This window comes from Microtus pennsylvanicus, chromosome 9 (assembly GCF_037038515.1).
Source record: "Microtus pennsylvanicus isolate mMicPen1 chromosome 9, mMicPen1.hap1, whole genome shotgun sequence".
NCBI lineage: Eukaryota > Metazoa > Chordata > Mammalia > Rodentia > Cricetidae > Microtus > Microtus pennsylvanicus.
The window spans coordinates 18,637,819-18,651,402 of record NC_134587.1 but is presented as its reverse complement, the minus strand read 5'-3'; the positions used below and the strand labels follow the sequence as shown (position 1 = coordinate 18,651,402).

General features: G+C 41.5%; 1 protein-coding gene and 1 long non-coding RNA gene across 2 annotated transcripts in view; one reads left to right on the top strand and one right to left on the bottom strand.

Moving 5' to 3' along the window:
• The window catches only part of Ifih1 (interferon induced with helicase C domain 1), a 48,501-nt gene extending 40,087 nt beyond the window's left edge, over positions 1-8,414 (bottom strand). The window contains exons 1-2 of the mRNA XM_075985034.1: positions 7,626-8,414; positions 1,884-2,049 (exon numbers count right to left, since the gene is read on the bottom strand). Of these exons, the coding sequence (XP_075841149.1) occupies positions 1,884-2,049; positions 7,626-8,072 (613 nt within the window). The 5' untranslated portion in view covers positions 8,073-8,414. The remainder of the gene's footprint in view (positions 1-1,883; positions 2,050-7,625) is intronic.
• Positions 8,415-8,457: 43 nt separating this feature from the next.
• On the top strand, positions 8,458-12,900 carry LOC142857221 (uncharacterized). The gene is made up of 3 exons (XR_012911787.1): positions 8,458-8,640; positions 8,755-8,881; positions 10,644-12,900. It is a non-coding gene; the product is annotated as an uncharacterized LOC142857221 (long non-coding RNA).
• Positions 12,901-13,584: the final 684 nt, after the last annotated feature.

Sequence of the window (13,584 nt, the reverse complement as noted above, 5' to 3'; positions counted from 1 at the left end):
CCACATGTGGTACACAGACACCTATACATGCAGAGGGATATATGGGAAAATGTGCACATGTGCGCACACACACACACACACACACACACGAAAGGGGGGTTGTGAAGAAAGAGGGAGGGAGGGAGTTCATGAAACTCCTACCTGACTTTTTTTCAATTTTTAAAATTTTAGTTAAAATGTAATTAGATTACTTCTCCCTTTTTCTCCCTCTATCCCTTCCTATGTCTCCTGCTTCCAACCCCTACCATGTCTTCTTAAATTGCCTCCTTAGTTTTTGATTTTTGTTACACTTATACACACACACACTATATATATATTACAACTTGCTGAGTCCCTTTTGTTTTGCTTGAGTTTGTTTGACATCAGAGCTGACTACTTTATATTAGGCAAAAAAAAAAAATTACGGGATGCCACACTGGGGAGAGACAAATTCTCCCTCTCTTCGCAACCTTAGCTGCTCATATCTTTTGTCTGGGGAGGGACGCCATGAGGCCTCCCACTTCCGCATTAATATGTCTATTGGTATTGTCGTCCAGGTCTTGTTTAGGTATGATGAATGTAGCTTTTCTGTCATTTCTAGGAGTCACAGTCTCAGAGCCGACTTCCTGGTCCGCTAGCTCCTACAATCTTCATGCTCCCTCTTCAACAATGTTCCCTGAGCCTTAGGCACAAGAGTCCTGTTTCAGACACATGCGCTGGGGCTGGGCTTCTACAGTCAGCTGATGTCTGACGACCAGTTGCTGCTTGCAATGGTCTCTGATGCAAAGAGATTTTCGGTGCTGGAAGACTACACTTAGCCAACGAAGCTGAACAAAATGGGTTTGCTGGTTGGGGTTCTTGAGCTAAGTTTGAGATAGCAGCCAGCAGCCCCATCCGATTTTTGAACCTAGTTGGATTCACCTTTCAGTAAGTCCCTCAAATTCTTAAACTATTCCAAAGAAAACAAACAGCTTCAAGCCTTCAGAGTCTCATCTATGCTCACCTCAAACATTGTGACCCTCTGTAGTGTTTATTTGAGGAGCGAAGGATGGAAAATAACCTTGCCCAGCCGTCTGAATGAAGTTGTCCTCTTCGTACTGGTTTTCACGTAGCTCATTCCCAGCCTTGCATAAATCTTTCATGCTTTCTAAGAATTCATGGCAAAAGTGATCTGATTTGCACTAACTGAGCTTTTCTACTCCATCTTGCTTTCTGCTCCTGTCTTCTCTAGGTGATGGAGATGACATAGATTAATCAATATAGACAGTTACAGATAGATACAGATATGGATTAAACCCACACTTTTAATATTAGGAGAAATATTAGAGCTTTGTGGGTGAGAAACTTAGGGAATTACTTTCTGACTTAGCCACAGTTCCTCAATACCACTTTCTACCTTGCAGAGCCCATGCAGAAAATGGTTGACTCATTTTACTAGAATGGACAAAGGAGAGGGACTGCCCACTGCCCAGGTCTCCTGCAACCCCGCATCCTCATCACCTAGAACAGTACCTGGTTCAGGTTCACTGAATGACTAAATAACGCACAGAAGAAAAAATGAATTAAGCATGTAATAATTATAGTAGTAATAGTTAATTTTTTAATAATGGACTTGTACTTTTTTCTGTATATGGTATTTTGAAACAGGATACATACTATGAAAGGAAAAAAATCAATGAGGAGTTTAAATTAGGTTTATAAATAAATTGTGTAAAAATGCATTATTTTAGAATATTATTATTGAATATTTAAAATATTTATATTAGGTGAAAATTAAATTTATTGGCAAGGATAAGCCTTTTATAATATCCATAAATCAAAAATATATTTTCTTTCAAAACTATCCGTGTCTTTCTAATGTTAAAAGTATTTCCAGCCAGAATTCCTGGTAGAATTAGGAATACCTGCGTCTTCGGGACAGCCGGCACCTGTTAGCTCTTGGCAGAGCGCCTCATTCCCAGTTCGGCGAAGAACCTTCAGGAAAGTGGAAAACCAGTTCTCCTTGTGCACGATCCTTCTCAGCAGTTCCCTCACGCCCGACTCGTTCCCAGCGTTCCCCGCAGCAGAAATCTATTATTCCAACAGACAAGAAGGAAGAGGAAATACCTTTTGAGCCTATGGAAAGTGAAAATATTCTGAAGGAAAATCAAGGGGTAGGCATACATATAAACAAAGGCTTATATTCAATCAGTAAAGAAAACAGCAGTATTCCAATCAGCTATTCTAATGTCTGTCAGGAAAAAAAAAAAGATAATTGAGCCAAATCCTCTTCTAAATATGATATATATATATATATATATATATATATATATATATATATATGAGAATTTTTTTTAATTAGGTTGGTGGGGTTGCTCAGTGGTTAGAGGCACTTGTCAGGCTGGTGGGGTTGCTCAGTGGTTAGAGGCACTTGTCAGGCTGGTGGGGTTGCTCAGTGGTTAGAGGCACTTGTCAGGCTGGTGGGGTTGCTCAGTGGTTAGAGGCACTTGTCAGGCTGGTGGGGTTGCTCAGTGGTTAGAGGCACTTGCTACAGGGTTTCATGCGCTGTTTCACTCCCAGACCCTACATGGTAACAGGGGAGAAACATTTCTCACAAACTGTCCTCTGACCTCTACACACACATCATGGTACATTTTCTCTGTGGTTCTCACCACAAACTAAGCTTCAAAACAAAAATTTTAATAAAAAGGAAATACTAATTAATTGAGAGATTGATAAATGCTTTGCTTGAGCTTCTGTGACCAAAGCCAAGAGAAACTATCTTCAATCTGTATTCATGTTAAGGACTCCTGTGTGTCTATGTATACATCTGTGTGTGTCTGTGTGTTATGTGTATGTCTGTGTGTCTATGTGAGTGTATGTCTGTGTGTGTATCTATGTGTCTGTCTGTGTATGTATGTCTATATTTATGTCTGTATGTCTGTGTGTGTCTGTGTGTTGTGGATATGGGTGTACACTTGTGGGCTTCTCTGTGCATGCATGTGTGAAGGCCAGAAGCTAAAGTGTCTTTCTTATTAGCTTCTTTTCCTTGTTTGAGGGATTAACTGAACTAGGAACTTGCTATTTTTGGTTAGACTGGCTGGTCAGTGAGTCACCAGGTCTCCCTGTCTCTGTCCAGCAGAATATTAAGACATTTCTTTTCGATATATTTTGGGTTTGCTATTTTCTTTCAACCCATGAGGTTTATAAAAGGGGAACCAAACATTTCATGGCCTCTTCCTTAACTGTTACCACTTTGGAACTAGTGACACAGATTTATCTTCCTGCCTATTTAATATTTACAATAGTTATCATTGCAATGAAACCATTTTCTAAATTCAATATTGTAAGAATATTCCTTTGGAGGCATTTTTAGCCCATCTTCCCCATAGCATTTTCTAAGGAGTTTCTTGCTCAATCCTAGTGTTTACTAACTTTGGGAGTAGTCTCGTGATGTAAAATCTTGGTCTGTTCTGAACTTTGTGAGATTTTTATTGTTTTCCGGTAATCAGAAGTGTAATCGCTACAAATGCACGCAGGACTGATCTCAGATTTTCATTTTAACTCAACATCCCCATCTTTCTAAACCCCCCCCCCCCATCCTTTAAGCTGCTTTAGCTATGTCTGACAGAAGCAATCAGAATTTTCACAGGGCAGTGACTAAAGCATTGCAACCATCATCCTTTTTAAAATTCTATGTGTATTCTAGTAACCAAATTTCCTTCAACTGTTACTCTGTCAAGTTTGGTTTCTTGCAGAATCTGAGATTTCCTACATTCATTGCCCGGGCATTTGAGGATCATGATGCTGTACTTTTTCCCAAGGACTTTTAATTTTTGAATGTGAAACTACATCTATTACCTATTTTTTTTCTTTCACCAATGTCCTCAATTTTTAGTATCTTCCCTTTCTAGGTGTTGGAAAGCACATCAGCTGAAGTGATCATATGTTCCCATGTATGTGTTTCGCTTACTCTGCTCTCTGAAAATATGGCAGTGATATTTAGATCCCAACAGATAAGAAAAATGACTTTAATTCCCAGGAGGTTCATATCAATTTACAATTGTAGCAAGATACAGAAAGGATCCCCTCTCCCAACTGGAAATTTTCCTTGTGAAGTTAAAAAAATGTTCATATGTGGATACCACATAAACTAATTCATGGAATAAAAGGTGGATGAATTTGTGGATAGCACAGTTTGTTTCTTGAATATTCTAAACTTTTCAGCAGACGTAAGTGGAGAAAACACAGCAATTTTCATAAAGTACTGAATTTCCAAGACAATTACTCTGTTTAGTACAAAAGTTTTCTCTTTCACTTGTACTTTTTACTTTTTTGCCCCCAAAGAATCCTGTCCTTGCTCATTTGCCTAATAATACAATACGTGAGGGGAAAACTTAGTTGGGCATTTGACTCATATTGAAAGAGCTAGACTCAGTGTCTATCTGGGATAGCATGGGGTCTTAGTTTTTCATGTGGATGAAGGGTATAAGACCTCCAAGACTACAGGTGTTTAGTGAAGTCAGCCAGCGCTAAATCATGCACCTGTCTCTCCCTATAACCTTGTGGATAATGCTATAATATGAAATGTGATCACTTTTGTCTCAGAGCTCTTTTTGATCTGTGTTGATGAAGTTGCTACTACATATCCTGAAAAAAAATGGGAAAAAAGATCATTCTATTTTAATTATCTATAAAATGGCTCTTGTATTTATTAGTGGGCCTAGCTTTAATGCAGGAGTCTTAAACTAGGAAGACTAGTTTAAGCTAGCTCTGGTTAACAATACAACATAAATACCATATAAGCAGTGTCCTGACTAATTAATTAAGTAAGGCTTAAATTTAGATGTCTTTTTGAAATTACCAAAATTCAACTTGGAAATTTAATGCCCACCAACCATTTATTTCCCAACATTTTATCATATTCATTATTGTACATCTTCCACTCAATTTTTCTTTTTAGTTCTTATTTTTCTTTCTACTTTTCGTTGTTGTTTGGTTTTTTTTTTGCCAATAAACTCAAATACCAATCAAATTATGAAAACACCAGTACTGGCTAGTATCTAGGTATTTAGAAGGCAAAAGTGCCTCTTTCAAATCAATTTAATTCACAGATATTAAGAAGTAGGTCTTTATGCAGGAAATTTGCCTAAATCCCTGAAATTTTACCCCTAAATTAAAGAGTGAAATGTGCGGTGATCAAAATCAATATAATTTTCATATCAAAATAATGGATATTTATGAAGCTTTTCCTTTAATATTTCTCAGTTAGTACTGATGTGAGGTTAGAAATTATTGTGCTATTCATTTTCTCAAGTAAACCTAGGACTAGGGAACCAAATCTCACATCCAGCAAAGCAAAGACAGACCTCCCATGCTGTACCTTCCCACTTTAAATTCTTGTGATCGTCCCATCCCACCTTGGTGTGGTAAGGTGGACATTTGATGACCCTGGGATCAGTAGAGATTCCTCCAAATGTAACACTCCCTTCTCATTGGGCTTCAGCTTACTCTTTGAGCTGACAATGCACAATAAGGCACGAGGAACGATTACAGACACCTCCAAAGCCACCCCTGCTCCTCCGCCTCAGTCGATAGCTCTTCTTTCTCTCAGGGATTCCTTGGAAATGTGAAACTGGGAGAAAGTTTGGGTTGTTTTCTCTTAACGGCTGCCAGTACACCAAAGTCCTTTTACTACCCGTCTTCTCCGTGTCAAATCCCTTACATTACTGCTAGCTGCCTCCGAGCTTGCCAGAATCAAGAACTTGGATAAAATGTGGCTGGCAGCCATTCAACCCAGGCAAGACAAAAGTGATGCTGATCGGCAGAAGTATTTAGAGTAAACAAGGAGAAGTGCTGCTTCTCTGGCACTCGGGACATCGTACCACCAAACACAAACAGCTCTGTGGTGTGACTGGACGCTGTTGCTTCTGGACTTCCTAACAGCTACTGTGGCTGGAAATGCCATCTCCCATCTCCAGCTGGCTTGGAGGCTGCATACTTTCTTCCAAATTAAGATTCTGCCACCGTGATGTACACATTTGTCATATCCAGCTGGACTACTATAATGTGTTCCAGTCAGTTCTCAATACACAAAGTGATGCAAATGCGACCGACGACAGCGAAAGGAATTGACTTGTTGGAGAGACCGGACACCTAAATGTGATGTGTATTTGGCTCTAGGGAGGTGTTGGTGCTGCTGATTCTACAAAATCCCGTTGATATTAGTAACCAAAGGCCAAGTCTCCTCATAGGCGAAATGCCCGTAGTCTACATACAATGGAGATACAACCAATGAAAGGAAGAAAATGTCAGAACCCTAGCACAGTGTACATAAAGCCTTTGATTTACAGTAATGGGCTATTTGTCCACCTGTTTTCAAAATAAAGACTTTAAATTACATTTTATTTTGTTTTTAATTATGTGTCTGTGGGAGCGGTGGTGGAGTTCGTGCACATGGGTGTAATTCAGGTGGAAACCATGGGCCCCAGGGATTCCCTGGGTCTCCAGAAGTTAGAGACAGCTATGTGACATCTGACACGGCCACTGGGTACTAAATTCCCAGCCTCCGCAAGAACAGCACTCCCTATTAATCACTGAGCCGTGTCCCCAGACCCCAAAGAAGGCTTTCGACGTGCAACACTGGGTAAGGCGGATGCAGAGAGTTCAGCATTCATGTAGCACGTGGACATCTCCACTCTCGGACAAACTACTAACACCATATTAAGTCACCTCTTTAACAAGTGATACTCCAACATCATCTACCCCTGCACGGGTGTGAAACACTAAAGCTGGTAGGTAGCATGTGTTTGTCGGCTGACTATCTCTGAAGTTGACTGAATTCTGGAAAATAGGGAAACTTCGATTAAAGAAAAAAGAGAAGTGAGATGTGATGTCATTTTTCATTTGGACCAGGACTTAATGAGATGTGCATACTATCTAAGACACAGATGAGGACCATTAGAGACCTGGATAATACATATTTTAGTTTTATAGGCCATATTACCTCTACCCAACTGTAAAAAAAAAAAAGCCATAAAAGAATATATAAGCAATGAGAAAGAGAGTTTCAATAAAACTTACGAACACTTAAAATTGAAAAATCAGACATCTAATTATTACCTTAGTTCCCCCCCCCCCCTTTCTTTTGGTTCTTTGAGACAGGGTTTCTCTGTAGCTTTGGAGCCTGTCCTGGAACTAGCTCTTGTAGACCAGGCTGGTCCCGAACTCACAGAGATCCGCCTGCTTCTGCCTCCTGAGTACTGGGACTAAAGGTATGCGCCACCACCGCCCAACTTCCTTAGTTGGTTCTTAAAATACAAGTAAAAGGCTGGATGCAGCAATGGTGTCACAGTTTGCTGAAGGCTCTTCTAGGAAGTATGTGGGTTAATTCATCAAACTCAATGTCACCTGGACTTGATGAGTCATAATGATGGTAGATACACTTCTGTTCTTCCTGGGAGACCAAGGGTGAATTGTTTAACTAATTTGGTCTTTCTCATCTGTTAAATGGGCCGGCCCTCTGTGGGTTATTTTAAATATGAACCATAAAAGAAGGGGCGGGTCTGCCCAAAGAAGTCAAAGGTCACTCTCTATGGGGAAACACACAAGCAACCGTGCTTTGCAAAATCTTCCATGAACCCATCTCCATCTAAAGCGACACCTACCCGATTTCGGTCCTCAACTGTCAACAGTCCCATCTCCACGCAAGTATCCAAGACATCGTTAATCAGGAGCTTGTCCACCAGAGTGGGCTGAAGGAGGTTCAGCAGCTGGAGACATTCGTCATGGGCAGTCTCATAGGAGGGAGAGGGCAGATCGTTGGGTCTGACATAGCGGGCGGCTAGGGAGCTGCCACTGTGCTCCAGGGCCTCCACGAACGTCTGCGTCCAGCCTAGCGGCCACTCCCCCTTCTCCAAGGTGCTCAGCAGCAGTTCCGCAGCGCTGGTGTTCCCACTGGTGGTGGCCTGCTTCAGAATCTGCTCTTTGGTTTCAGCAGTCAGAAAGGTCAGGTAGTCCAGCACCGGCTCCACCTGAAAGGACCTTTTCAACCTGGTCCTGAAGATTAAGATGAGATAGCGGAAGCTGTCCTCTGCCGAACAGACGTTCGACATCCTTGATTCTCACGGAAAGGGAGAGGAGTCTCCCCGGCGGGCGGGAGGGCGGACAATCCACAGGTGGGCGTGGGTCCCCGTCGATGCTGCCTGGTAGCTGCAGGTACTGGTGGCTTCAGGTGGATCGATCGGGGGTTCCTAGCAGGTGGCGGGTGGGCCAGGAATGCGCTGCAGCAGGTGGGTGTAGACTCCGGATCACCCTCGCTCTGCGACTGATGCGCTCTGGTTGCCCTCGCAGGGAGCTTTAAGCGCTGTGTTCCACCCACAGGTCACAGAAGTTGCAGGATCCCTTTCTGTTTCGATTCTCTTCTCCGGACTTTACGAACGTCAAAATCAACTTCCGGGCCAGAGAATTAGTTTCGTGAGGGAGGAGGCGGTCCGTAGTCGCAGCCGGTCAGGAGAGAACTTTTGTCAAGATCACCACGGGGAAAGTGGGAAACCGGAAGGGAAAGCGAATTCTCCCTTGTGTTAAGAAAGCAGACGATGTTCTGCAATCTTTATTTGCGGATATTTTGTCGTACCAGTGGCGTGTTGTTTACAAGACCGGACTCACTTCTCAGTTACCATGGTAGGGGACAAGGAAGGTCTCAGGGCGGGGGGGGAGGAGGGATAAAGAATTGCCTAAACCCTGATGGGGAAAAAAAAAATTGAGTTACTCTCCTTTGTGGGGGTCGACGGGTAGGGGCGGAACCGATGAAGGGAGGATCCAGAAGAATTGAACTCCAGGAGGCGCTTCTGCACCCTAGGAACTTTAAACTTCACACCCAGTGGGGTCCCAAGAACTAATTTGTTCCTCCCAGAACTGGAACGTAAGTATAAAAAGTGAACTCTATCTAAAAATCTTTATTTTCTCCTGCTTTGATGGGTAGTATAATATTTATACAGCTTTGACCTGGGCTTGCCTGGTGACAGATGCAGGCTGACTTTAGCCACCAACTCAGTTTAAGAGGAAGCCAAGACCAACAGCTTCCTATCTTCCAGTATGTAAGTTCCCTGTGTTCCTCAGTAAACAACTTTCTTATAATAAAACAAAACAACAACAACCAAAACCCTCGACAACTTATTTTTGATATAGCTGCCATTCTTTTCTTGGATTCAATACAACAAGTTTTGGCTGAAGCGTCTAGGAACTTAATTAGCAACTAATGTACTGCCTTGTAGTAAACATCAACATTTGTCTATGTCATGAGAGGGAGGGAAAAAGGCATTCGCAGTGAAAAGGGAAAGATATACCCAGCAGCTTTGTCTTAATACAGAAGCTGAGCTGCCCCAATGTGAGTCTGTGGGCTGCTGTCCACCAAGCGGACCAAAGATGGAGGTACCATATGACCAAATACGGAGGTACCATAACACTTTGACTAGAACACACTGGTCCAGATTTATATGGAGAAAGGAAGTTATCCCAAAGACATGTTTAGGAAAACTAATCTGTTAGGGAAGTGTATTCACTGAAATCTGATGAAGCTGGGGAGGCCTGGGGATTATTTAAAAATAGTAGGGGAGCTGCAGAATTTTCATGAGCCTCATGACACCATTCATGATAACCACCAACAATACTTTCTACCATGCCCTCTTGTGATTTGCTAGTTAACAGAACATAGCTAAGGCTGCCCTAAAGGATGGTACACTGCAGCCTGTAAAACATTTACTGGTACCACATGATGGTTTCCGCCCTAAACAGGAGTTGTCAGTTGACCACAGGGGCAGGTCTCATGTCAGATACACAGGTAAAGTTGCCCAAGGGGCGTGGTCTTGCAGGCTCTTTCCCTTCTGTTTCTTCATAAAATGCTAATCTTTCATTATTTCATTTTGGGGCTTGACTTCGTATCTAGTTAGAATTCATTTTAGTTCTTGAATCTGCAAAAGGCATCTTTTTGAGGTATTACCAGAATGTTTTATCCAGTTCCCCAGCCGCCTGTGTATTTTATTCAATATGGTACAGCAGAAATTTACCATTAAACCAAAAATCAGTCTAGGTCCCGGCATCCCCCCCCCCATCTTCTGAGTAGTCAGAAGGGATTGCTGGCTGGATATGGGGAAATGGTGTCATTATGATCACACTAAAGGCCCTGGTGAATAGAGGGTCCAAGTAGATGATTAAATGTTGGTATTGAAATATTATATCATTCATTTCTCACCTCAAAAACGTCACCAAGTATATGTCCATCTTTTTTTTTAAGTTGTTAGTAACATGAAGTTCCTATTCCTATTGCACTCATATACCAAAGGAGAATAGATAATAATAATAATAATTTTTAAAATATCCCGCATTCCAGATCAGGATAACTGTTAGGAAGATAAGCTAAGACTAGGCTGTTGATGCAGGGTTGTGTCACGGGTTGGTTTGATTTCCTATCTGTATGTCTCACAATCAGCACTCCGTGACAGTCATCAAAGCCCATTTTGTGTTTCTCTTCAAATGAAAGTCACTAGCTGATTGATGACTGAGTTGGCGCCGGAGGGAGAAGAGACGGGAGCCTCTTTTTCTAAGACTCAATCATAATTCTGATAGGACCACTTCTACAGAAATGATGGTAAGAAAATTAAATTCCTCTCACAATTTCTCAACAGTTATCTCTGCCGAGCCAGTGAGATTGCTCCGCAAAGGAAAGATGTGTGAAGAGCAGAACCCACGTGGTGGAAGGAGAGAATTGGCAAGTTGTTCTCTGAAGTCCCCATAATCACTGTGGCATGGACACTCACACACACACACACACACCATGAACAAATCAATGGAAAAATTATAATTTTTCTCCTCCTGTCGTTTTGCGCAATGATTTATCTTCTGCACTCCCCCGCCCCTTATTTAAGTGTTTCCCTTTCCTAGGTTTTCTTTGCTTTTACTTTCATCCTCATCTGTGTTTCCTCAGTACTAAGTTTCTGTTTCTTTTCTCCTTTGGGAAAGACTGCTGACCTGTGTTTTCTTTTCGTCATGTACAGAACTGCCTACTTCTTTGAAGAACCCTTAAAGATCCATTGCAGGCCCTGTTAGTTTCAAGTTACTCTTGAGCATCTTGTCTAGAAGGTAACACGGGAAGATGCTAGACTAGAGATTCCTATTCTTTCCAAGTTTTCATCAGAATTTTTAACATTGCCTTTCTTGAACCACCGGCCCCCAAACCCCAAATCATCACACAGAGACGTTTTGTTACTAGTTATGAGTGCTTGGCTGTATCTTATGCTTGTCCCACTAGCTCTTATCACTTAATTTAACCTGCTTCTCTTCATCTGCATTTTGCCTCTGGACTTTCTTTCTTTCTTTCTTTCTTTCTTTCTTTCTTTCTTTCTTTCTTTCTTTCCTGCTTCCTTTGTGTCTAACTGGCTGGGCCCAGGCTTCTCTCTTTCTTTCTCCCTCGTTTTATCCCAAGCCTAGATTCCTCATCAGACTTTTTCTCTATCCCTCTATGCCTAGCTATTGGCCATTTAGTTGTTTTTTTTTAATTAGACCAATTAGGTGCCTTAGGCAGGCAAGGTGAAACAACAACACATCTTTACATAGTTAAACAAATGTAGCAAAAAAAAAAAAGCCGCACATCTTTACGTAGTTGAAGTAATATTCTCCAGCATAGACAAATCTTTACATAGTTAAAGCAATAGTCCACAACAAAAGATAGGAGAGTCAAGATGGCTCAATCAGCAATGGCATTTGCCACCAAACCTGACAACCTGAAGTTGACCCTGTACCCACATGCTGGAAGGGGAGAGTCGCTTCCTACAACTTTTGTCCTCTGACATATTCATCCTTCTAACACACACACAATAAATAAATCTAAGAAAGAAGCAGAGATGGTCATGGCTGCCACATAATGTAATAGTCACATGAAATAGTAGTAGTTTGTTTTAGAGAAAATTACATTAAATCCAGTTTTATGAGCAAATCCGCTAAGTGAATCCATTTTGTATTTGTTTACTAAAGAAAGAACCCCACTGTATTTAAGTTAGTTACTCTTAGCCTAGCGGTATAAGATCATTATATGCGGACACTCTGACTTCAGGGTGTCCGCGTACACATCTTTGTATTGTTTGCTTAATTCTTGTGTGATTTGCCTATCAGTAAAAGGAGTAATACCAGTGCCATGTTCTGAGGGTGTTCTAAGGATGGATTGCAAACTACTTACCACAAGGCTTGGAATGTTCATATACCCAGCAATGACTCAGTTCTTTAATAATACAGAGTCTGTTAAGGCAATTGTTTAGTTATGGACATAGCCATTCAACTGAGATTTAGCTAGGATCCTTTTGTATAAGGGATCTTATAGGCTGACTTGGAGGTATTCATTAAAGGGATATTGTTATATCTTTATGTTTCCAAAAGAATTACTAGCCCTGCCTTAATTAGGGTTTCTATTATGTATGTATGTATGTATTAGGGTATCTATGTGATGAAACACCATGGCCAACGCATCTTGGTGAGGGAAGTGTTTACTTCAACTCACACATCCTGAACAGTCTTTCCTGAAGAGCAGTCAGGGCAGGAAGCTGGAGGAAGGAGCTGATGCTGAGACCGTGGAAAGATGCTGCTTCCTGACTTGCTCTCCATGACTTACTCAGTCTGCTTTCTTGTAGAACCCAGGACCATCCGTCCAGGGGTGGCACTGCCCACGATGAATTGGGCCCTCCCACATTCCTAGCTGGTCCAACCTGTTCCCACCTCCCTGCTCTCCCTGAAATGATTGACTGTACTCCTCTCTACTATGAACCAATCACAAATCCCACTCCTTTAAATTGCTGTGTCATGTATATGCACACAGATGTTTAAGCTCAGCTGGGATGTTTGGTTGGGTGACTCAAATGTTTCATTAAATTTCATTGCTGGTCCATGTTGACGAAGCAATGGTGCTGTGGTGTCTGAGTTCACTGGGAGAAACCAAAGACTAAAGCTCAATTCAAATTTGGATTAAATGAGTTTGTTCTTACTATTATAAGGATAGTGAGGGGCGGGGACAGGGGTGGTTGGAGAGATGACACAGTGGTTAAGAGCAAGAATTGCTCTCCCATAGGACCCAGGTTCAATTCCCAGCACCCACATGGCATAGGAACTTAAAGTACCAAGGCACCATCTTGGAAGCGAAGACTGAGGCTTTCATCAGACTGAGTCTACTTTCTTCATCTTGGAAATCCTATTCTTTCTTACTGCTTACTGTATTCCTTCTTTTGTGTTTGTTTTTCAGCAGTAGACTAAGACAAAGTAGCCAGCACTGGTGAGGCAGAGGCAGGTGAATCTCTGAGTTCAAGGTGGCACTGGCCTACAAAGCAAATTCCAGGACTATACAGAGAAACTCTGAGACGAAAAAACAGAAACAAACAAAAAGACTGAGACAAACTGCATGTGTATAGTTTTTCTTCATTTTATTTTCTTTGCCTAGCTGGTATTATTTGGTTGTGCTTTTCAAACATGTTTCTGATTTACATATAATTCATTTTGACTAACATTATTATTTAAATGGGCTTATATTTTCACTAATTTGTTAATGAACAAGTTGTCGCTTGAAGCATTCATCTGCCAAACCAA